General features: G+C 37.3%; 1 protein-coding gene across 4 annotated transcripts in view; it reads left to right on the forward strand.

Annotated features, from left to right (window-relative positions):
• LOC150075060 (TATA-binding protein-associated factor 172-like) overlaps positions 1-23,649 on the forward strand; it is a 934,682-nt gene that overhangs the window by 205,112 nt on the left and 705,921 nt on the right. For all 4 annotated transcript variants that reach the window (XM_090388242.1, XM_090388245.1, XM_090388243.1 and 1 more), the window contains exon 12: positions 20,374-20,501. In XM_090388242.1, the coding sequence (XP_090244368.1) occupies positions 20,374-20,501 (128 nt within the window). The remainder of the gene's footprint in view (positions 1-20,373; positions 20,502-23,649) is intronic.

Consider the following 23,649-nt stretch of genomic DNA (forward strand, 5'->3'; position numbering starts at 1 on the left):
ACAGAAAATTTTTAAGGTGGCATCGTTTTAGGTTATATCTCATATTGTGAATGCCTTCACAACGAGTTACCATGATATTGCCACTCACTGACGAAGGGCCAAATAGCCCTGAAACAGTGCTGTCTGGGTGGTGGTACCTATCTGAGAATAAGTAACACTAGTCTTCTCCTTAGGTGAAGCGTTACTTATTTGAAGTAGTGCAATATCATGGCAACTCGTTGTGAAGGCATTCACAATATGAGATATAACCTAAAACGATGCCACCTTAAAAATTTTCTGTTTATTCAGAAATGGCTGTGTATTATGATGCTAAGCACTTTATATACATAGTCTAAATTTGTTCGCAGCTTGAGGCTCTAGCCCTAAATGCGCCTTAGTCTAAATACATCATACACCATCAGGCATCTCTCATATTGTGGAGTTATACTTCATAACTGTTTTTGCCATCATTGCATCACTTGGGTACCTACCCACTCACTGACGAAGGGCCAAATAGCCCTGAAACAGTGCTGTCTGGGTGGTGGTACCTATCTGAGAATAAGTAACACTAGTCTTCTCCTTAGGTGAAGCGTTACTTATTTGAAGTAGTGCAATATCATGGCAACTCGTTGTGAAGGCATTCACAATATGAGATATAACCTAAAACGATGCCACCTTAAAAATTTTCTGTTTATTCAGAAATGGCTGTGTATTATGATGCTAAGCACTTTATATACATAGTCTAAATTTGTTCGCAGCTTGAGGCTCTAGCCGTAAATGCGCCTTAGTCTAAATACATCATACACCATCAGGCATCTCTCATATTGTGGAGTTATACTTCATAACTGTTTTTGCCATCATTGCATCACTTGGGTACCTACCCACTCACTGACGAAGGGCCAAATAGCCCTGAAACAGTGCTGTCTGGGTGGTGGTACCTATCTGAGAATAAGTAACACTAGTCTTCTCCTTAGGTGAAGCGTTACTTATTTGAAGTAGTGCAATATCATGGCAACTCGTTGTGAAGGCATTCACAATATGAGATATAACCTAAAACGATGCCACCTTAAAAATTTTCTGTTTATTCAGAAATGGCTGTGTATTATGATGCTAAGCACTTTATATACATAGTCTAAATTTGTTCGCAGCTTGAGGCTCTAGCCCTAAATGCGCCTTAGTCTAAATACATCATACACCATCAGGCATCTCTCATATTGTGGAGTTATACTTCATAACTGTTTTTGCCATCATTGCATCACTTGGGTACCTACCCACTCACTGACGAAGGGCCAAATAGCCCTGAAACAGTGCTGTCTGGGTGGTGGTACCTATCTGAGAATAAGTAACACTAGTCTTCTCCTTAGGTGAAGCGTTACTTATTTGAAGTAGTGCAATATCATGGCAACTCGTTGTGAAGGCATTCACAATATGAGATATAACCTAAAACGATGCCACCTTAAAAATTTTCTGTTTATTCAGAAATGGCTGTGTATTATGATGCTAAGCACTTTATATACATAGATTAATGACTAGCATCACAAATAGAAATATAAACAAAATATATTTATTAAGTTAAGACAAAGCTAAGTAATATTTGACAGGTGATCTCAAAATATTCCAAAATAAGCATTTGCAATGTTTATACAACAGTTTTGGTAAACATGACAATTATGGCTGAAATGTTATCAGAAGCCCTCAGTTTGCTTCAGTTTATCATTTTAAATGGAAAACAAAATGAAAAGTTCACCAGGTGCAAACTAATATTTAGTTGAACTGCCTCTGACCCTGATGACATCAGCAGCACACCGTCGAGGCATTGACAAGATCAGTTTCTGAAGATAATCAACTGATAGTTTGTGGTTCTAAGCACGAATTGTGGCTTCCTGAAGTTCACGAAGGGTCTTTGGTTTCTTTCTGGTAACTTCAGATTCCAAACGATGCCAACAGTTCTCTATAGGATTCAGGTCCGGGCTTTTTCCTGGCCAGCTAAGAGTTGTAATGGACTGTTCTTCCAACCATTTTTTCACCTGTAACAAATGTAAATGCATTATTGTCGAACCTGTAATGCAGAAATGAAGCTAAAGTAACTACAGAAGTGCCTGCTTACACTTTTTGCCTGATGAAAAGGAGCAGAGTCGTCACTGAAAGATGCAGTTATTTGGCGGGTTGAAATGGTCTCTAATGGTTGGCAGAAATTTGCCTTCCAATATAGCCAGGTATTCATTGGCATTTATGGAACCTTTTATAAACTGCACTCTACGATACGAAATGCATCCCCATATCATTTGGCTGGTAGGGAATTTCACTGTCAGTCTGGATAGTATTCTTCACCATGTCTACTGCGAATTTTATGTCACCCATCAGAGCAAGGCTCCATTTGACATGCTCCTTACACCAAATTAATCGGGCCTTTTTCATTTTTTGTGCGAGGAGGTGCTTCTTCTTAGGACGATGTACTAGAAGTCCATTTTTGAAGAGGCGTCTTCTGACTTACTGCACTTCCTATTACTCTTCCCAGTCTCTTTTCAGCTCATACGAAGAAGCTTTATGGTTTTTAAGGCATAAGCACCTTCAAAATGCAGTCCGTTTTGGTGTAGAGACTCGTTTGTGTCTGGTTCCTTTTTTCCTATCAGCAGAACCAGTATTCTTGAGTTTGGAAAGAAATCTACTCACTGTCAACTGATTACAAGACACTCTATAAGCAATATGATGGGAAGAACATCTGTCCTCATGTAAAGCAACAATAGCACTCTTTCTTCGTGGCGTGCGTCACCTGCATATAACTTGCTATTCTGACACAAGCAAGGAATGACTGCAACTCTTGCTGTGTGCTTATATAGCTGAAAGTAACAGCTGATGCAATATTATGTCATCACCTACATGTGTCAATCTTATCTGATGCAATCTGTAAGAAATATTGCCATATACTTATGTTATTTGGATGACAATTGCAGTTTTAAGGGGTGATGCACTTTCTTTGAACACCCGTGTACTTATCTATATACCCCCATCGGTGATTTAAACCTTGTGGTGCTTTGGACTGTATTATTATAAGCTGAAGGTGAGGTGTAGTGTATTTGCTTTTGTTGCCGTTTATATCACTTTTGTTGTCAAATTTATAATATCCAGTGAAGTTAGGGCAATAAAGCATTGGGATTGGAATGGGGTTTAAAGTAGCCAGAGTCAGAATGAGAACTCCTATTATAGTTATTGTTGTAGTAAGGTTTGATTTTGGACATCCGGGTTACAGTGCGGTCAGACAACGAACCTTGTCTGAGCACAATGAACCTGAGGGGGTTCTAATGGGAGGTCCAAACAGTTGCTCTGTGACCCTATTAGGGTTAATATTGGGTTTATGTAGGGTTAAATTGGCTTGAATGGCTGCTTTAATATGTTATCTGATAAACTTAACAGGTATTTTTTTCTGGATTAAATTAGCTTTTAGTTGTAAGGTTGTCCAGCATGTTTCCCTGGTTACTACAGATGTGTATTATTCTGTTAGTTTGATTTCTGATTGTGTTACCATGTACAGCCACTCCATGATTAATGTGAGGGTTGCATTCCATGGAACTTAGTTAATTCGGAATTTCCCCCATGCGTGTGCAGCACTCTCAACTATATTTGCGAATTTTTTGAAACAAAAAGAAATGTTCGACGAACATGTGAATAGAATTATTTATTGTATTTATTCAATTTTTTATCCCATGAGAAAATTGATAATTTTTTATCAATTTTTTATCTCAGGAAATATTACAAAAGCGTACAATTTAAAAAAATTTCAGAATTATAAAATAAAATTACATAAAAAGAGAGTGACAGATATAACGTCAGTAAGTTTTTCCTCATGAGCATCATTGCCAGAATCGACATCTTCAGCTGATAAGTATGGCGCTGCGGAAGTTGAGGACTGTCGAGATTTAGAAGGGGTCGGCCGCTCAACCTTACGAAAAACATATTAATGGATGACTGGATGGTGGCTTTTTTCTTTGCATGGTAGATTTCTTTGTAGCAACAAGCATATCATTTACCCTTCTATTAACTTTTAAGAATTGTTCGCTGTTAGGATCCATCTTCTCAAACCTCGCCATTGCCGATACAATTTCACGAAATGCCATTTCCATCTCTCTGGTGATGAAGCATCTTGGCTCCTCATTTGGTTCACCTTGAGCTTCGGCAGCATTTCCTTCTTTCACTAGGCGCCTCCGTAGCCAGGTGGGAAGGAGCAGCAGTGCGTAGCACACGCTTCTTGATTAGACCGGGGTTCGAGCCCGTCACCACCAAATACGGAGGATGCGGAAAGGTTAAGGAATGACCGCCGCATATCCTGGAGCAATATGGCCTTAGTTGCTAATGCTCCTAAAAACCAAACAACAACAACAACCTTCTTTCACTATCGCTGCCTGCAAGTCAATAAGTTCTTCATTAGATAATTCCTTCTCTTCTTCCTCTATTAACTTCTCCACATCTTTGGAAACAACCTCCAACTGAAGTAGCTCTGCAACCTCTACAATATTATCTGTAACCTCTTCATTTAATTTGTCTTTTTAAAACCCTTCAAAGCCTTTTATGTGCCGTGAGCATATTTTCTTCCATGCGCCATTTAAACAACGTTTAGTAATTTCTGCCAGGTCTTATTAATGTTTAAGATGCCATGGTAAATATTGTAAGATTTCCAAAAGTCTCTTAATGTAAAATTTTTCTCATCGTCTACTGCAGATAATGCCTGAGCAAATGTCGTACGTAAATAGTATGCTTTTAAATTCAAAATAACACCCTGATCCATAGGTTGAATGAGTGAAGTCATGTTTGGCAGTAGAAATATCACTTCACATTCGAATTGAAATCATCTAGATGAGTAGGTTGTCTAGGAGCATTATCTAATAGAAGCAAAATCCTGAAAGGAACGTCATTGTCTCTACAATATTGTTCAACCTCGGGAATGAAGCAGCATTTAAACCAATCCTCAAAGAGAGATATTGTTATCCATGCCCTCTGGTTCAATCGGAAATGCACGGGTAAGGTGGATTTATTGATGCCCTTAAATGCACGAGGATTTCGAGAATGGTACGCAACTGTTATTAATCTGTAATCTCCCGCTGAATTAGCCCCAAGCAAGAGCATGGCCCTATCTTTTGTGACCTTGAAACCTGGCATTGTCTTTTTCATGTTTGGCAATGTATGTTCGATCCGGCATTTTTTTCCAATACAGAGCAGTCTCGTCAACGTTAAAAATTTTGGAAATGTTTTAGTTCTATCTAATGGTGTATTTATAGGAAGAAGAAGAAAAAAACTCTTTATTATATACAGAAGGTACATTGCTGGATACAACAGATGGGCTGAGAGGTGGCAAATGAAGTTTAACATTGATAAATGTAAAGTACTACACATGTGAAACAGCAACCCCAGAGCAACGTATCAACTCTGTGGTACTACACTGACAGTGGTAGAGAATGAAAGGGACTTGGGGGTGGTTGTGCAGGCAGATATGAAGTTCTGTGAGCAGTGCAGACGGGCTGCAAGAGTAGCTCATGGAGTATTGTCAATGATATACAGGAATTTTTCCAGCAGGGATAAGGAGGTGATTATTCCATTGTATAAGGCGATGGTCAGGCCACACCTAGAGTACTGTATACAGGTCTGGAGACCTCATTTCAAGAAGGATATAGAGCTGCTGGAACGAGTACAGAGAAGGGCAACAAGATTAGTGAATAGAACAAAGGGGTGCTCTTACGAAGAAAGGCTTAAGTTTTGCAAATTACAGTGTCTGGAGACTAGGCACCAGCGAGGTGATCTGATAGAGGTGTATAAAGCCTTGAATGGTTTAAGCATGCTCAATGCTGATGGGATTCTTCCTCTAGCTCAGAAAAATCACCTGAGAGGGCATAAATTCAAATTGAGGAAAGACAGATGTAGGATAGACGTGCGGAAATTTGCCTTTAGCCAGCGGGTGGTTGGTTGGTGGAACAGACTTCCATCCCTTGTGGTGGAGGTTGATAGCCTAAATAAGTTTAAGGCTCAGCTGGACAGGTATTTTGAACGAACAGAGGGGTGAAGTGGAAGTGGGTTTTTTTTTTTTTTTTGGCTGATGCTGCATAAGCTTGCTTTCTTGCATCAAATGCCTCTACTAATGCTAATGCTAATGCTAACTCCCTTCACGGCTGCAAGCCAGGGGTTTACTTAAAAGAAATTACACAAAATAATAAACAAAGATGGAAAAAAAACCCCAGCATTATGACTCCAGAAAGGTTTGAACACTGGAGTGATGGATTCATGGCAGTGATGGATAGGTCCTTGTGAGCAGGTTCTAGTGTCCTCTGACGTGGTCCTGGGAAGGAAGTCGACCAAGTACTTTCTGCCTATATTTCTTATCGACTTAGAATTTGTAGAGGTCATCGTCCAAGGAGTGTATGTCTTGCAGCATTTGCGCAGGTAGGAACCGATCAAGTTATCTGAAGTTATAGTGGTTTTTTTTTTTTTTTCGGTGGGTCTTTCTCCAAATTTCTTAATTTGCAATCTGTGCAGGTTCAGTCTTATATGAAATTCTGTACTAGCATGTCTGACACATTGTATCCTGCATTCTTTGCATGTAATAAGGTGTATGAAATTTGCATATGGCAAAATACTGGGGAACATAATTTACTAGAACATTTCTTAAATTTTAGTTGGTTCTGCCAGGGTAAACTGTCCATATAATCTTTGATGTATGGGAAGAATTTGTTTCCATAGTCTTATCTATATATATATATATATATATATATATATATATATATATATATATATATAATATAAAATAGGCTTGGAAAGGATGAGATCTATCCAGTTATATTAACAAAGGCAGCAAAGTAGGTTAGCCATAATTATGACATCATCTTTGGATTCAGGGGAGGTCCCTATGGACTGGAAATGTGATTGAGCAATGGAACACCAATTCACTAAGGGTAATCAAAAGGTGACATGAGTAATTGCACACCTGTTAGCTTAACTTCTGTCCAGGTAAAATAATGGAGTCACTGGTTAAAGAGGTAATGCAGGACCATCTAGACAGGAATGCCATTATATTATATTCAGAGAATGGATTTAATTTTTTTACAGGGCATCTTCTGTGACCAATTTGATTGGATACGATGATGCAGCAACAAAGGAATTGGATGACAACAATTTTGATATCATATACTTGGATTTCAGGATAGCTTTTGATACTGTTGCACATAAAAGACTGTTGTATAAATTTGAGTGGTATGTGCATTAAGGGAAAGTTACTTCTAAGGATAATGACCATCAAATACGGAGGATGCGGGAAGGTCAGGGAATGACCACCACATATCCCTGGAGCAATATGGCCTTAGTTGCTAATGCTCCTAAAAACCAAATAACAAAAAAACAACTTCTAAGGATAAAGGGATGGTTGAGAGGAGAGAGTGATCATAAATGGAGACGGTTCTTCATGGGCTAATATTATTAGTGGAGTCTCCCAGGGTTCAGTGCTGTGCACCTTGTTGTTTTACATATTTATTAATGATATTGATGAAGGTATATCTGATTTAATATTTAAGTTTGCAGATGATACAAAGGTTGGCATGGTTGATGCCAGTAATCAAAGGATGCTGCTGCAGTAAGATCTAGAAAAATTAGGCAGATGGGCTGAGAAGTGGCATTTGAAGTTTAACTTTGCCAAATGCAAGTACTGCATATCGGTTGCAGTAATTTGAGATTAACGTACCAACTGTATGGTGTTATACTCAGGGTAGTGCAAAATGAAAAAGACCTAAAAGTATTTGTACAGATAGATATGAAGTTCTCTCATGAATGCAGACAGGATGCCATATAGTTTTATCAGTGATATACAAGAACTTTGCTGACAGGGTTAATGAGATGGTTGTTGCTGTTGTTATTTGGTTTTTAGGAGCATTAGCAACTAAGGCCATATTGCTCCGGGGATATGCGGTGGTCATTCCCTGACCTTTCTGCATCCTCCATATTTGGTGGTCACGGTCTCGAACCCCGGTCTAATCAAGAAGCATGTGCTACGCGCTCTGCTCCTCCTACCCACCTGGCTACAGAGGCACCCATTGCATTGTACAAAGCACTGTTTAGGCTGCATCTTGAGTACTGCATACAGGTTTGGAGGCCTCATTTTAGGAAGGATATGGATCTACTACCACGGGTACAGAGAAGGGCATCATAACAGACTGGTGAAGTGAACAAAAGGCTGCTCTTATCAAAAATGGCTTCAAATCTGCAAATTGCAGCACCTGGGGACTCGGCGCCTGCAAGGAGAGAACTGATTGCGGTGTTTAAGGTTTTGATTGGATTGAGCAAGCTCTTTGCTGATGGCATTCTTCCTCTTGCTCAGATTACAAGCATGTGTGGGCATAAATTCAAAGTTGGGGAAAGATAGATGTAGTATCTAATGATTAGTGGTGGTGTGCCTTTAGCTGGAAAGTGGTTGATTGTTGAAACAAACTTCCATCTGTTGTGAAAGTGGGTAGAATAAATTCAAGAGAGAACTAGACAAATTATTGGGCAGGATAGACAGGTGATGTGGGAAGGTTTTTTTTTTTTTTTTGCTGATGCTCTGTAATCTTATGCCTGCTAATACTAAATCATACTTGCATACTTGTCTATGCTACCCACTTCTTCACCCTTTTAAATTGCAGAATCATTTTCACATATCCAGGTTGCAGAAACTTCCCCTGAATGTTACTATAGGTGAAGGTTTGATTACTTGTTTTAATATAGCTGAATAGATTTCTTGTTTTGTTTTTGTACATGACAGGAGTGTCTGCCTTGAATAATAAATTGAATCTTTTTGGAAAATAGAATTTTCTTCCACTGTTCAGTTGTCCATCTAGCATATTTTCTTTTAGAAGCTGTTTTGTTGGAGGGCATCTTGCCTTTCGACCAACGTCTGAGACAAATTGTGGAGTCATGGACATGATTTCCAGGGTTGGCAAGTTCTTTTTGAAGACAAAACTTGTTTTCTGTGGGCCAATCTTAGATTTTCTAACAAGGACAGTGTCATCTCTGACTTTGTTTTCTACTTCAGAGAAACCGACCCTGTTTCTTTCTTGCATTGTAGAATATTATTTATAGCACTGTACTCACTCCACATTTTTGCTATTTCTCTTTGGGTCATTTGCATATGTTAAGACAACGTTACAATTTTTATTCCTTTCTTTTCTCTGGTGTGATATCCTAGCTGAAACATGAAAAAACACAGTAAACCATAAATACACTTCAAACCATTTAACTGCAAAACTGCTATTAAAATGAGCAATTATAAGGAAAATTAATTAAAGCAGCCCCTTCCACTCTGTTTAAAATAACATAATTTGTTGTGAAGTAACAATAAAATTTTCTTTCAACAGTTTTCAGTGCATAAAACCAACATTTTCTTATCACAAGTGCTTTTTTCCATTAATTCGTGCACTACTGTAAATTAAAAATATTCAGGTTTTCAGAATGTCAGTAGTCATGCCTTTCACATGGAGTGGACCAATGGAATTTATCCTATCCCTTCTAGTGTTTAACATATGCAAAGAATTCTTTGCTACTTTATGTTGTACTGTGTGCATACTCCTGAGTAACTAGATTATCCATTAATTTATACGTGTAGGATTCTATGCTTTGGACAATTTTATAATCATCCTATGAATTTTCATCTTTTCCACTAAACAGCTGTGAGGATTGTGTGTATAAATATTTTAGTAGCTTCTGTGATTACTTCTCTGAACACTTCCAAACTGGCATTTGCATTTATTAACATCAGTTACTCTCAAATTTCAAAGAATTTAAAAAAAAAAAAAAGAAGCTGTCTAAGTCTGTTGTATGTAATCATCTTTGTGAAAAGCGAATCCTCTTTACCAGTAACAGCAGTTATTTCTTCTCATAAATTCCACATCAATATGCTGTGTTCACTGTTACCTTGTGGTTCCTTTACTTGAAGATTCTTAATACAGGAAGAATCACTGATGATAATCACATTAAAGTATTGTTTGTTCTGGGTAGCTTTTAACATGCTGTTGTAGAGTAGGAAGCAGGTCCAGAAATTGCTGATTGAGTGGCTAAGTCACAAGTTCCACCTATATATCTGGAAAGTTCAAATCTCTCATGGTAGGATATTCCAGTTTTTTGCCTCACTCTATTTTGTCTGCATAATTGTTCATTATATGCATCACAGTTATTTGACATGTAGCATACTTGTGATTTCACTTTTGTTTTCTTAGTTTTTGTCACCCCAGACTGACTCAGCATTACACTAGCAACATGCGCCAGTTAGTTGGGTTTTTTTTGTTTTATTCCAAAAGCTAACCCCTTCTCTGATAAATCAAAATGGGCCGTAGTACTGGATTCCATGGTTTGAGATAATAATAATAATACAGCACAATGCAGTTCTCTGGTCTTAAATGTAAAAACTCCCATCGCTCCTCTCTTACGTAGTGGAATAGTATACTGTGTAACTTGCCATGATTGCGGCAGTTGCTATATAGGGCAGAGCTCAAGACACCTTCAGGATTGCCTGCAGAGCACAGATCGATTAGCTTAGGTGACACTGATCACTCCGCATGCAATCACGGAACATTTCTTGTTAACCCATCATGACCTTAACCCCAGATGTGATTGTAAGGTTATTGACCAATCCCAGTACTACTGCCACCACCTTTGGTTAGAATCGTTAAATATATCAAGCTGTCCAAAAGGCTTAAATTGCAGCAAGGGTACAATACTACACCCCATCTTTGAATCAACAGTTTTGAAACTCGACAAATGCTGGCAGCTATCCCATACATGTCTGTGCACCAACAATGAACACCGACCTAGTGAATAATGTTTGCACAATCTTGCGACTATTGTGCACATCTGAGCACGTACAACTCATTTAATATTTATTTTATTTTATTCTATCTCTAATGTCTGTATTTTGTTATTCTGTATGCATTTATTCACTTGCTGAAGAAGGGGTTCGTTTACCCTGAAAGCTACAAATTAATCTTAGTTATTGTCTCTACTGGATGTGCTGTATTATTATTATTATTATTATTATGATGTCCTGTGTTGTCTGCCTTTTTTTTGTACTCATTGTATTCAAATTCTGCCTACCTGTTTTCTTATCAGTGCATGACACTGATATAGGGTAGGCAGAATTTGTCACTGTGTCTAATGCTATGTATGCATTTCATCAATTTATTTACTTTAATAATTGTGGGAGGGCTCCCATGTGGAATCCTCTCAGCAGGTTTTATGTCCCTCCCCCCTTGATTTCCAGGTTCAGAAACTGCCTGAGAGCAAAGTGACAAGGTGCACCATCTTGCTGAAACGCTGTATAACCTATAAGTCCTAAACATGTTAGTTCAGAAATAAAGTAATTCTGAAGCATTTCCAAATAACTCTCACTATTAACAACCCATTCCTGGCCTTCCAGGTCGTGGTTTATCATTGACGGAACCTGTTTCTTTAAATTTTGAATACAGGATACATGAACAGTGCCTAATTGAATAATAATTGTGCATATAGTGTTACTTACCACATCCACTGCTTTTTTATTAGTTTCTAAAATTTTAAATCACAGATAAATGGAAATCACAGCACAATCACAGCACAAAAGTTAAAATTCCCCATTATAAGACATTCTGCTTTATTGACCCAGTCTATTTCTCTGTATAGCTGTTTGCTATACTCATCGCAGTCTTTAGGCCTGTAACATACACTCCCACTCTCAATTTTATTTTCTCAGTGTTTATATCACACCACACTTTTAGTTTAAGCTAACTCTTGCATACCATGAAATAGTTTTCTTATTAAATTGCTTTCAAATATTTCTAGTTTTCCGACAACATTGCACTAGTCACCTATGCTGACTAGCACATTGCCTTAGATTTAATGTGCTTCATAACTAGGAGTATAAACTACTCTGCCCCTCCTGTCCTGTCTGTCTTTCCTGTATACATTGTATTCCCCATATTCAAATTCAGCATCACTTATATCTGAGTAACTCCATGTATCCACAATCCCTACGTTGTCTGCCTTTGATAACTTAAGCAGTACTTCAAATTCATCAAATTTACTTGTTCACTGATGACCCATAGTAGAGCTTTAAATCCCCGATACCTTGCTTTCCAGGCTGCTGCATTTTTCTGTAGAAGCAGTGCAAGAATCACTTTCACTTCTGCTCTAGTTAATGTCTTATTCTGTGTATCCTTCCGTAGCTAGCAGTTTTCCAACCCACCTCACTGCCTCTTTACCATCAGCAAATCTTGCACCCATTCTATTTAAGTGTATTCCATCCCTGTAAAAATAGTCTCTCCTGTTAACAAGCACAGTTAATGCTAAGAAAAATTCTAACCCATGAGACTTGCACAGTCTCTCCAGGAATGAGTTGCTTGACAAGACTCTTAATATGTACTCCCTCCTGTTGTGTGTCTAGGCAGATTTGTAGATACTTTTGTACCTCCAAACTTTTTCTCATCATTGCACTGTACCTGTTAGGTAAGTCCTCAGATCTTACTCTTAAAATCTTTAGTGCCAATGTGTAAACAATATCACCTTTTTTGCTCTTCAAAGAAGGTATCTGCTGTACAACGTCATCTACTTTTGCCCCTCGCAGACCTACCCTGGTACAATATGGATGATTATCTAGCTTATGGTTTTATTGAAAGCCTATTCGACTCAAGCAGCCTATGTGTCTTAGCAAAGCAGATTCACAAACACAAAAATAAAAAAAAAATACACTGTGTGGCTTGGATTTTTCGAAAACTTAATGAAGTATCAAGTCAACTTCAAGGGAAATTAATTATGGTGAAAACTAGAAATATTTGAAGCTATTTTTATTGTTCAAGGTTTAGGCCAAAATGGATGTCAGATGAACTAATGAGGCATATGGCAGAGAAGAAAAATGCATGGGATACTTACAAATTAACACATGACACAGAAGCCTATGATAGATACAAGTTGATATGCAACCAAGTTACAAAGGAGGTTAGGCAGGCAAAGGCAGATTACGAGAAATCCTTGGCAAGGGATGCAAAGAAAAACAGCAAAGAGTTCTTTACTTATGTTAACTCTAGAAGGAAGGGGATGAATCAGATTGGTCCACTTGATATTGATGGGTCAACTGGTGATGATCCTGCTCAGGTAGCTAACAAACTAAATGAATATTTTGCATCGACATTCACACATGAGGAGTTATTCAGCAAGGGGAATGCCAGAGGTGTATTCAGCTCTAGCAGTAAGCTACAGAATCTTGAAATAACTGGGAGTAAAGTGGAGGAGAAACTGTTGAAGATAAACACAAGAAAGGCACCCGGGGTGGAAGGGATCTATCCAGTTATATTAAAGGAGGCAGCAAAGGAAGTAAGCAAACCCTTAGCCATAATTATGAGAGCTTCCTTGGACTCAGGGGAGGTACCCATAGACTGGAAATGTGCAAATGTGACCCCAATTCACAAAGTAGGATCAAAGGCTGACACAAGTAATTATAGATCTGTGAGCTTAACTTCTGTTCCAGGAAAATTAATGGAGGCACTGGTTAAAGAAGCACTGCAGGATCATTTAGACAAGACTTCAGTTATAGCTCAGACACAGCATGGTTTTGTTAAGGGGAAGTCTTGCCTGACCAACTTGATTGGATATTATGATGCAGTCACAAAAGAACTGGATGCAGGGAATAACTTTGATATTATATACTTGGATCTTAGAAAGGCTTTTGATACTGTTGCACATGGAAGACTGCTACACAAATTGGAGCAGGTGACATTGGAGGCAAATTGCTGCTATGGATAAAGGGGTGGTTGAGGGGGAGAAGACAGAGAGTGGTAATCAATGGACACTGCTCATCGTGGACTAATGTTATTAGTGGAGTCCCTCAGGGCTCAGTGTTGGGTCCATTATTGTTTTCTGTATTTATAAATGATATTGATGATAGTATATCAAGCTTAATGTCCAAGTTTGCAGATGATACAAAGGTTGGCAGGGTTGTCAAGGACACTACTGACACTATGCTGCTGCAACAGGATCTGGAAAGGTTGAGCAGATGGGCTGAGAGGTGGCAAATGAAGTTTAACATTGACAAATGTAAAGTACTACACATGGGAAACAGCAACCCCAGAGCAACGTATCAACTCTGTGGTACTACACTGACAGTGGTAGAGAATGAAAGGGACTTGGGGGTGGTTGTGCAGGCAGATATGAAGTTCTCTGAGCAGTGCAGACGGGCTGCAAGAGTAGCTCATGGAGTATTGTCAATGATATACAGGAATTTTTCCAGCAGGGATAAGGAGATGATTATTCCATTGTATAAGGCAATGGTCAGGCCACACCTAGAGTACTGTATACAGGTCTGGAGGCCTCATTTCAAGAAGGATGTAGAGCTGCTGGAACGAGTACAGAGAAGGGCAACAAGATTAGTGAATGGAACAAAGGGGTGCTCTTTCGAAGAAAGGCTTAAGTTTTGCAAATTACAGTGTCTGGAGACTAGGCACCAGCGAGGTGATCTGATAGAGGTGTATAAAGCCTTGAATGGTTTAAGCATGCTCAGTGCTGATGGGATTCTTCCTCTAGCTCAGAAAAATCACCTGAGAGGGCATAAATTCAAATTGAGGAAAGACAGATGTAGGATAGACGTGAGGAAATTTGCCTTTAGCCAGCGGGTGGTTGGTTGGTGGAACAGACTTCCATCCCTTGTGGTGGAGGTTGATAGCCTAAATAAGTTTAAGGCTCAGCTGGACAGGTATTTGGAACAAACAGAGGGGTGAAGTGGAAGTGGGTTTTTTTTTTTTTGGCTGACGCTGCATAAGCTTGCTTTCTTGCATCAAATGCCTCTACTAATGCTAATGCTATTTAATGAGAAAACAATTTTGTGGTATGCAAGAGTTAGCTGAAATCAATGAATCTTTCACCAAGAATGATCTTAAGAATTATTCAGATCATTTATATTCTTTAAAAGGTGAAATGAAAAATAGATTTTCAGATTTATTTTCTTTTGGGTCTGCTATTGAAGAAATTCAAGGACTCATTGAATTAAAATGTAACGAAGAAGGCAAATATAAATTCGAAAAAGGTGGAACGGCTGAGTTGTGGTGTTCAAAAAAACAACTAAAACCTCTTTATCCAACAATGTGGTCTGAAATGGCCAAATACTTATTTGTTTTCCGTCTTATATGGTTGAAAGTGGTTTTAGTTCAGTAAATAAAATATTAACAATGGAAAGAAACAGAATTCATATATGTTCAAGAGGAGACATTAGAATTAAACTTACTAACATCATACTGAACATTGACCATCAGGCTCAGGGAACCCATTGAATAAAAAGAGTAAGTATAAAGAAGTGTTTCTCAACCTTTTTTTAATTATTGCCCCCTAAAAGGCTGTTAGGTGCCTCCGTGGTTAGGTGAGGAGGAGCAGCAGTGCGTAGCATACGCTTCTTGATTAGACCGGGGTTCGAGCCCGTCACCACCAAATACGGAGGATGCGGAAAGGTCAGGGAATGACCACTGCATATCCCGGAGCAATATGGCCTTAGTTGCTAATGCTCCTAAATAACAAACAAACAACAAAAGGCTGTTTTAGACAATTTTTTTTTTCCTAATCGCTCCCTAAAAGACTGTTTTAGACAATTTTTTTTCCTAATCGCCTCCATGAAATTTTAAACAAGAAAATACTTTATACTTACTCTTTTTATTCAATGGGATCCCTGAGCATGATGTTTGATGTTCGTTAGTTTAATTCTAACGTCTCCTCTTGAACATATATGAATTCTGTTTCTTTCCTTCGTTAATATTTTATTTACTGAACTAAAACCACTTTCAACCGTATAAGACGTTGGAAAACAAAGAAGTACTTTGGCCATTTCAGACCACATTGTTGGATAAAGAGGTTTAGTTTTTTTTTTTGATCCCCACAACTCAGCTATTCCACCTTTTTTGAATTTATAATTGCATTGTTCATTACATTTTAATTCACCGAGTTCTTGAATTTCCTCACTAGCAGATCCGGCATCACATCCAATTTGATCTAACATCCATGACTTCACTTCAAAAGAAAGTAAATCTGAAAATATATTTTTCATTTCGCCTTTTAAAGAACACAAATGATCTGAATAATTCTTAAGATCATTCTTGGTGAGAGATTCATTGATTTCATCTAAATCTTGCATACCATGAAATTGTTTTCCCCTTAAATGGCTTTCAAATATTTCTAGTTTTTCAGTGAAGGCTTTTAATACACGTTTGCATTCTTCCCCTTAATTAATTTCCCTTGAAGTTGAATGAAGTGATTCATTAAGTGAAAACTTAATGAAGTGATACTTCAATAAGTTTTCATAAAATCCAAGCCATATAGTTTGTTGTTTTTGTGTTTGCCAATCTCCTTTGCTAAGACACATAGGCTGTCTTGAGTCGAATGGGCTTTCAGTAAAACCATGTTAGATTTTCATCCAGATAACTGTCAACACCTTTTCTTTTCAGCACTTGACATGATTGATAATGGGTTGAATAACTACAAAGAATTAAATAATAAAATATAAACTTTTTATTTAACTTACATAGCCCATGTCACTGACCTGGTAATGAAAAATAAACAACTTTCACAAGGAAACAATAAGTCAATACTAATTTTTGCTTAAAAAGTAGAAAAAATAGACAGACATTTCCTCATCCCATCCATGTCTCATATACAGTACTGACCAATGAAACAAAAGAATAAAATAAATAAACCACACCCACCATGCCGCCCCGAGGTCGCAGCTGTTGGAAACGTACAAACCCCAAGGTTTGTGGGAACATTATCTCTAGAAGCACTTAGCATTAGTAGAGGCATACAATGTAAGAAAGCAAGCTTATGCAGCATCAGCCAAAAAAACAAAAACCCCTTCCATTTCACCCATCCATTCATTCCAAATGCCTGTCCAGCTCAGACTTAAATTTATTTAGGCTATCAAACAAAATATGGAAGTCTGTTCCACCAATCAACCACCCTCTGGCTAAAGGCAAACTTCCACACATCCATTCTTTAACTGTCTTTCCTCAATTTGAATCTATGCCCCCTCAGGTTCTTAATCTGGGCAAGAGGAAGAATCCCATCAGCAGTCAGCTTGCTCAACCTATGCAAGTCTTTATACACCTCAATCAGATCACCTCGCAGGTGCCTACTCTCCAGGCACTGCAATTTGCAGAACTTAAGCCTTTCTTTGTAAGAGCACCCCTCTGTTCCCCTTTGTTTCGTAGGCATTTAATGCCTACAAAAAGCAAAGGTGGTTGAATTAAATCATGCCTGCTATCTTCCTTTTATCAAAATTTCTCACAAACTCCTAATATAATATACCTGTATGTTAAAAATCAGTTATCTCAGGAAAATAAAAATAAAACCCAATGAGAGAAATTAACCATTAAGAAATAAGATGTGTCGTGTAGGGATGAATTTTGGAAACCATTGTAATAACCATGATTTTTTCGCCCCTGTTGAGAATCTTGGTATAGTTTTCTTGTTTCCCCCATGAAAATTTAAACAAGTGTTTTATTGTTTAAATTTTCATGGGGCCAATCAGAAAAAAAAAAAAAAAAGTTTAATAAAGCCCTTCAAGGGGCAATAGTTAAAAAAAAAAGGTTGAGAAACACTGGTCTAGTCTAATAAAGGAGGTAGTTTTCTCATATATTTTCTTCAAAATCATAATGCATGTGATGTATATGCCTTGTCTTTCCAGTGTCGGAAACATTGCCTTACGCTGTATGGAGTCAAATGCCTTTTCATAATCCACAAATGCCAGGCATGATGGCATTTTATATTCATTTGCTTTCTCCATTAGCTGTGTTGTTATGTGAAGGTGATCCTTAGTTGAGAATCCTGCCAGCTTGCTCTTTCAGTTGATTCTCATCATGTATTATTTCTCATCTGTTATTAATGACCCTTGTGAGCAACTTTTAGATGTGGGACAACAAGCTAATTGGTCTATAATTTACAATTTCTGATTTATCTCCTTTCTTATGCAGTAAAATTATGAGTGCATTATTCCACTCCTTAGGCGTCGCACCTTTTCTAATGTATTTTGTTGAACAGCCTTGCCAGTTTCTGTGTCACATCTCTTCCTCCTAATTTTAATAACGCTACAGTGACTTCTTCTACACCTGGGGTTTTTTGATTCATCGTTTTCTTCAATGCATGTTCTACCTCATCAGGAAGAATATCGGTTATGCCATATGTGTTGCTAATTTGTGATCAATCTTCCCCATTGCTGGCATCATTCCGTGCTCCATATATAATAGTTTAAAGTAGTCTTCTGCCATTTTTGAATTATGCCTTCTCTGCTATTTATAAGTACACCATCACTATTCTTCAGATTCAGTATGATTTATATTTTTGTATATTCTTTCTGTACTGCTCATGACTGCTGATTTAAATCCTTTGTTTTCCCTTAATGCTTTAATCTTCTTATGTCCTCTCTGAATCTCTAATGGCTTTGCATAACTCAGTATACTCAATTTTGTCCTTGTCAGTGTTTAATCTTGCTGTTCATTTATCATCTTCAGTTCATCACGACAAGTGTTTCTTGACTAATTTTTTCTTCTTTGGATTTCTTTTTACTTATAGTTTTCTCAGGCTTTATCACTTTCAGAAACTTGTTTTCCTCATCCTGAAAGGTCTGCAGAAGCTCAGTCTTGTTCCTAAGTTCCAGTACATACTGCCTTTCCTCCTCTTCTGTTATCTCAAAGACCTTCATATATTTTTTTTTCTTTCTTTCCTTACATATATATATATATATCAAGTTTTCCTTATATATATCAAGTGTGCATGTTACCATTCTTTGATCACTTCCAACATTTTCTTTGTTCAGGACAGTAATATCATTTACAGTATATCTTCTGTTAGTGAGGATTAAGTCAATTTCATTAGTTGTTAATCCATTTGGGCTTTTCCCTGTCCACTTTCTGTTCACCCTTGTTAGTTAGTTAGTTAGTTATTTGGTTTTTAGGAGCATTAGCAACTAAGGCCATATTGCTCCGGGATATGCGGTGGTCATTCTCTGACCTTTCCACATCCTCCGTATTTGGTGGTGACGGGCTCGAACCCCGGTGTAATCAAGAAGCGTATGCTACACACTGCTGCTCCTTCCCACCTGGCTACGGAGGCGCCTTGTTCACCCTTGTCTTGAAAAAAGTGTTCATTACTGACATTCCTTGAGATTCTGCAAATTCCACAAGTCTTTCACATCTTCCATTTCTTTCACCAGTTACAGAATTTCCATTTCTGTGCTGCTTTGTCTCTTTCTAACCTTAGCATTGAAGTCCCCCCATAATGATGGTGTAGCGAGTTTTCTGTTCATCTAGAAGTCTTTCAATTTCAGTGTATATTTCTTCAACCTCTTCATCATCATGGCTCGATGTTGGTGCATATATCATTATAATCTTTCGTTTGTACCTCTTAGAAATCCTGAGGAGTAGTAGTCTTGACACCCTTGGTGATGTACTTTTGAATTCCTAAGTGTTGTTTTTAATATCTTTATGGACCAGAAAGCCAACTCTCCACCTTTACTCTTTTCACTGTTTGCATTGGTGTACAGCAGATTTCCACTTGATAAACTTATAAGTGATTCATTTATTCTTATTTTTTCAGCCAAGCTGATTATATTGCAATTCCCATTTTCTGATTCCTTTTCGAGCTCTAATATCCTATCTTCACCAATGAGTGATCTTACATTGTGACAGGCCAAGTTTCGTTTTTGTGCTTTTCAGCCTAGTTGTACTCAGAGATTCTTTGCACACCCTTCTTCCATTCTGATCTTCTTGTAGCCATAAGAGTGAAAGCTGCTGGTGACTGTGGGCCATTTGTTTTGTCTGGTTGTCATATTTAATAAAGTGTTGGGGGATTTGGTCTTTTCCTCTTTACACTGACCAGGCATCTTGAACAGAACCAGTCTACTCATTCGTTTCCAACAAAGTGCTGTAACAGGGCTTACCAACAAGGTGTGCATGAGTGGATTTTAGGTAGGCCAATGAAACTCCTCCTAAATCTTCTAAAATAAAAAGATATGGGATCCATCGGTGTTTTTGACTGAGTGTCCTGTTAGACAGAATGCCTGTTCCTCTCTAAGGATACATGAACAGTGCCTAATTGAATAATAATTGTGCATATAGTGTTACTTACCACATCCACTGCTTTTTTATTAGTTTCTAAAATTTTAAATCACAGATAAATGGAAAGCAAATTTCAAATTAAAATAACTGAAAGAGCAACAAAAGCAAAGTGGCTTAATATTATGTTGACTGCACCCTTACTTTATACTTAACATTTAGTATATCAGTAAAGTGAATCAAGTAATAATGAATAAAATTCTATATATTGAATGTATAAAATAATTATTTAGATCATTTTTATTTAGTATTTTGTTATTAATTTTTATTTCAGGTTCCTAGAGTAATAATGTCTTTATGGGATGCATTACTAGAGCTTGATGATCTGACAGCATCTACTAGTAGCATTTTGATGCTTTTATCTTCCCTCCTATCTTATCCAAATTCTGACAATTCAAAATGGTGAGTTACTTTTGTTTTTTTTTTCCGTATGAATTCATATTGTTTATGTATTTCATCAGTTAATGTGCCTGTTCTGCAGTGTGACTGAACTGCCATATGTACTTATCCCTATCCTTTAAAATGTGTATAACCTAGGTTTTTGTGAATATGTAATTTAATTTAATTTTTTTTTTTTTTTTTGGATATTACTTGAGTGACATGATGCATAGGTAAACTGTGTTATTTGAATATAATAAAGAACTGAAACCTGTGTTGGTTTAATTATGTTTATTTCCCATTTCAAAATATGTGCAAACATTTCATGCTATTTTCTTAGCATTTCCAGTAACTGTTAATACAGTAACTAAGGTTATTATTAAGGAATTCTTAAAATTCTACATTAGAAAAATTCTCCAACAATAATCCTGATGAAGATAAACACTTCATCAACAGACAGGTTTCAAGCCTCGTGTTCATTTAACTGTCAAGTAACAGCATCGTTACAAATGCTATTATGAAAATGCATACAGACCATCTGAACAGATAATCTACTGTAGAACTGGCGAAATATTTTGAGTTTGCACCTTGAATGAAGATAGGTCCTTATGCATCATGTATCAGTGAAGAAATAGCTCAAATAACTAAAATACATAACATTTTTATCAGGTATACAAAAACCACAACAATAAAAGACGTGTTAAAAGTCCGTCTTTACCCCCCCCCCCCCCTCCAAGTCCCTCAACACAAAAAACCCTATATATTATCTGTGATGTAAAAATTTCCCTGCAGCTTACATAGGAGAAAGCAAGAGAACTTTTTTTTTTTTTTTTACAAGGATTAAAAGAGAATGGCGGGAGGGGTTTGAAAAATGGTTTGGGAACTTTACAGTTGACACTGATGACAAGGAGTTAAAACTGGAATTGACAACAGAAATTTCTAGAAACATAACTAATTAATTTAATCCAAGTAAAGGTAAAGAGATTTGAAAACAAATCTGTTTACCTTTGCTCTCTTTATGTATTTGGTATTTTCAAATCTGTTTACCTATTATAGTGTTATAGTGTTTTCACTTGGATTAGACTAAGTTATATGTTTCTAAAAATTTCTGTTGTTGATTCCAGTTTTTAATTTCTCCTCTTCATAGTGTCAACCATAAAGTTCACAAGCCCTTTTAAAAACCCTTTTAATCCTTGTTAAAAAAAAATTATTTTGTTTACAAAAATTTTATTCTCATTTTTATTTATGCTTATGCGTTTTACCCTTTGGCTTTTGGTTTACATCAGAAATGAAGACACATTTTGCTGTTTTGCTTGCAATCCTGGTTGTTAATACCTGATGAGAGGCTTGTTTTGTAAGTTATGTGGCAACATCCTTGTTTTGTCAATTTTGTAATTATTTATCTTGTATTATACAAATTTTTGTTATCTCCCTAATTTTTTTCCTACCCCCTCACTTTATATATATGTTTCACCCATAAACAAGTTGCTAACTTCTTGTCATTTTGTGTGATGGTTGTATTGCAAAGACAGCTGATAAGTGCTTACTTATTATTAATTTCTTATATAAAATTAACCTTAAAACAGAATTCTTTTAGTTAGATCTGAGTTTGAGTTAGATTGAGAATTAATTATCAAAATTTTTAGATAATTAATGCTACTAGAATTTTAAGAATTCAATAATAATAACCCTTAGTTACTGTCTTTGGAGTCACTGAAGAAGTGATAAGAAAATTTGGAGCAGAATGGTATTAAGGGTAAGTTGCTACAATGGATAAAAGGATGGTTAAGTGGGAGAAGACAGAGGGTGGTAATCAATGGGTGCTGCTCTTCGTGGACTAATGTTATTAGTGGAGTCCCACAGGGTTCGGTGTTGGGTCCACTGTTGTTTTGTGTATTTATCAATGATATTGATGAAGGTATATCAGGCTTAATGTCGAAGTTTGCAGATGACACAAAGGTTGGCAGGGTTGTTAATGACAGTAATGGCAGTGTGCTACTGCAACAGGATCTAGATAATTTGGGCAGATGGGCTAAGAAGTGGCAACTGAAGTTCAACCTTGACAAATGCAAAGTACTGCATATGGGTAGAAGTAACCCCAGAGAAACGTACCAACTGTGTGGTACTACACTTAAGGTGGTAGAAAATGAAAAAGACCTGGGAGTAATTGTGCAGTCAGATATGAAGTTTTCTGAGCAATGCAGACAGGCTGCTAGGGCAGGTCATGGGGTTTTGTCAATGATATATAGGAATTTTGCTAGCAGGGAAAAGGAGGTGATTGTCCCTCTGTATAAGGCAATGGTCAGGCCACGCCTTGAGTACTGCGTACAGGTCTGGAGGCCTCATTTTAGGAAGGATGTAGATTTGCTTGAGCATGTACAGAGAAGAGCAACACGATTGGTGAGGGGAATGAAGGGATTCTCTTACCAAGAGAGGCTTAAGTTCTGCAAATTGCAGTGGCTGGAGACTAGGCACCTGCGCGGTGATTTGATTGAGGTCTATAAGGCCTTGAATGGGTTGAGTACGCTTAATTCTGATGGAATCCTTCCACTTGTTCAGATTACGAACCTACGGGGACATAAGTTCAAATTAAGAAAGGACAGATGTAGAATAGATGTGCGGAAATTTGCCTTTAGCCAGCGGGTGGTTTAATTGCTGGAACAAACTTCCATCTGTCGTTGTGGAAGTTGATAGGTTAAATAAATTTAAGGAGGAACTGGACAGGCATTTGGAGGGAATGGTGTGATTTTTTTTTTTGGCTGATGCTGCATAAGCTCCTACACTTGCTTTCTTGCATCATGTGCCACTACTACTACAAGTACTACTACTACTAATACCATGAAACGTTTAACTTCCTTTTTTACTAATAATAGAATAGCAATTGCTTCCTTTTTTACATGTTTCTAGATTTAAAATAAACATAATTAATCCAATATAGGGGTTTGAGTGCTTTATTATCTTCAAATAATTTAATTTTTAAGGAATGATTTTTTTTCCCTGACTCAATTTAAATTTGGTGAAAAATTTGGATAGGAATTTGGGTCTTTGAATACAATTACATTTATGTTAAATAATGTTTAACTTACACCTCCAGGATCTCAATTGGCAGTTTTTTTGTGTGTATTGTTTCAGAATTTTTTATAAAAAATGCCCATGTAGTTTATAATGAAAA

This window comes from Mastigoproctus giganteus, chromosome 14 (assembly GCF_048544385.1).
Source record: "Mastigoproctus giganteus isolate SK-2022 chromosome 14, ASM4854438v1, whole genome shotgun sequence".
Lineage (NCBI taxonomy): Eukaryota > Metazoa > Arthropoda > Arachnida > Uropygi > Thelyphonidae > Mastigoproctus > Mastigoproctus giganteus.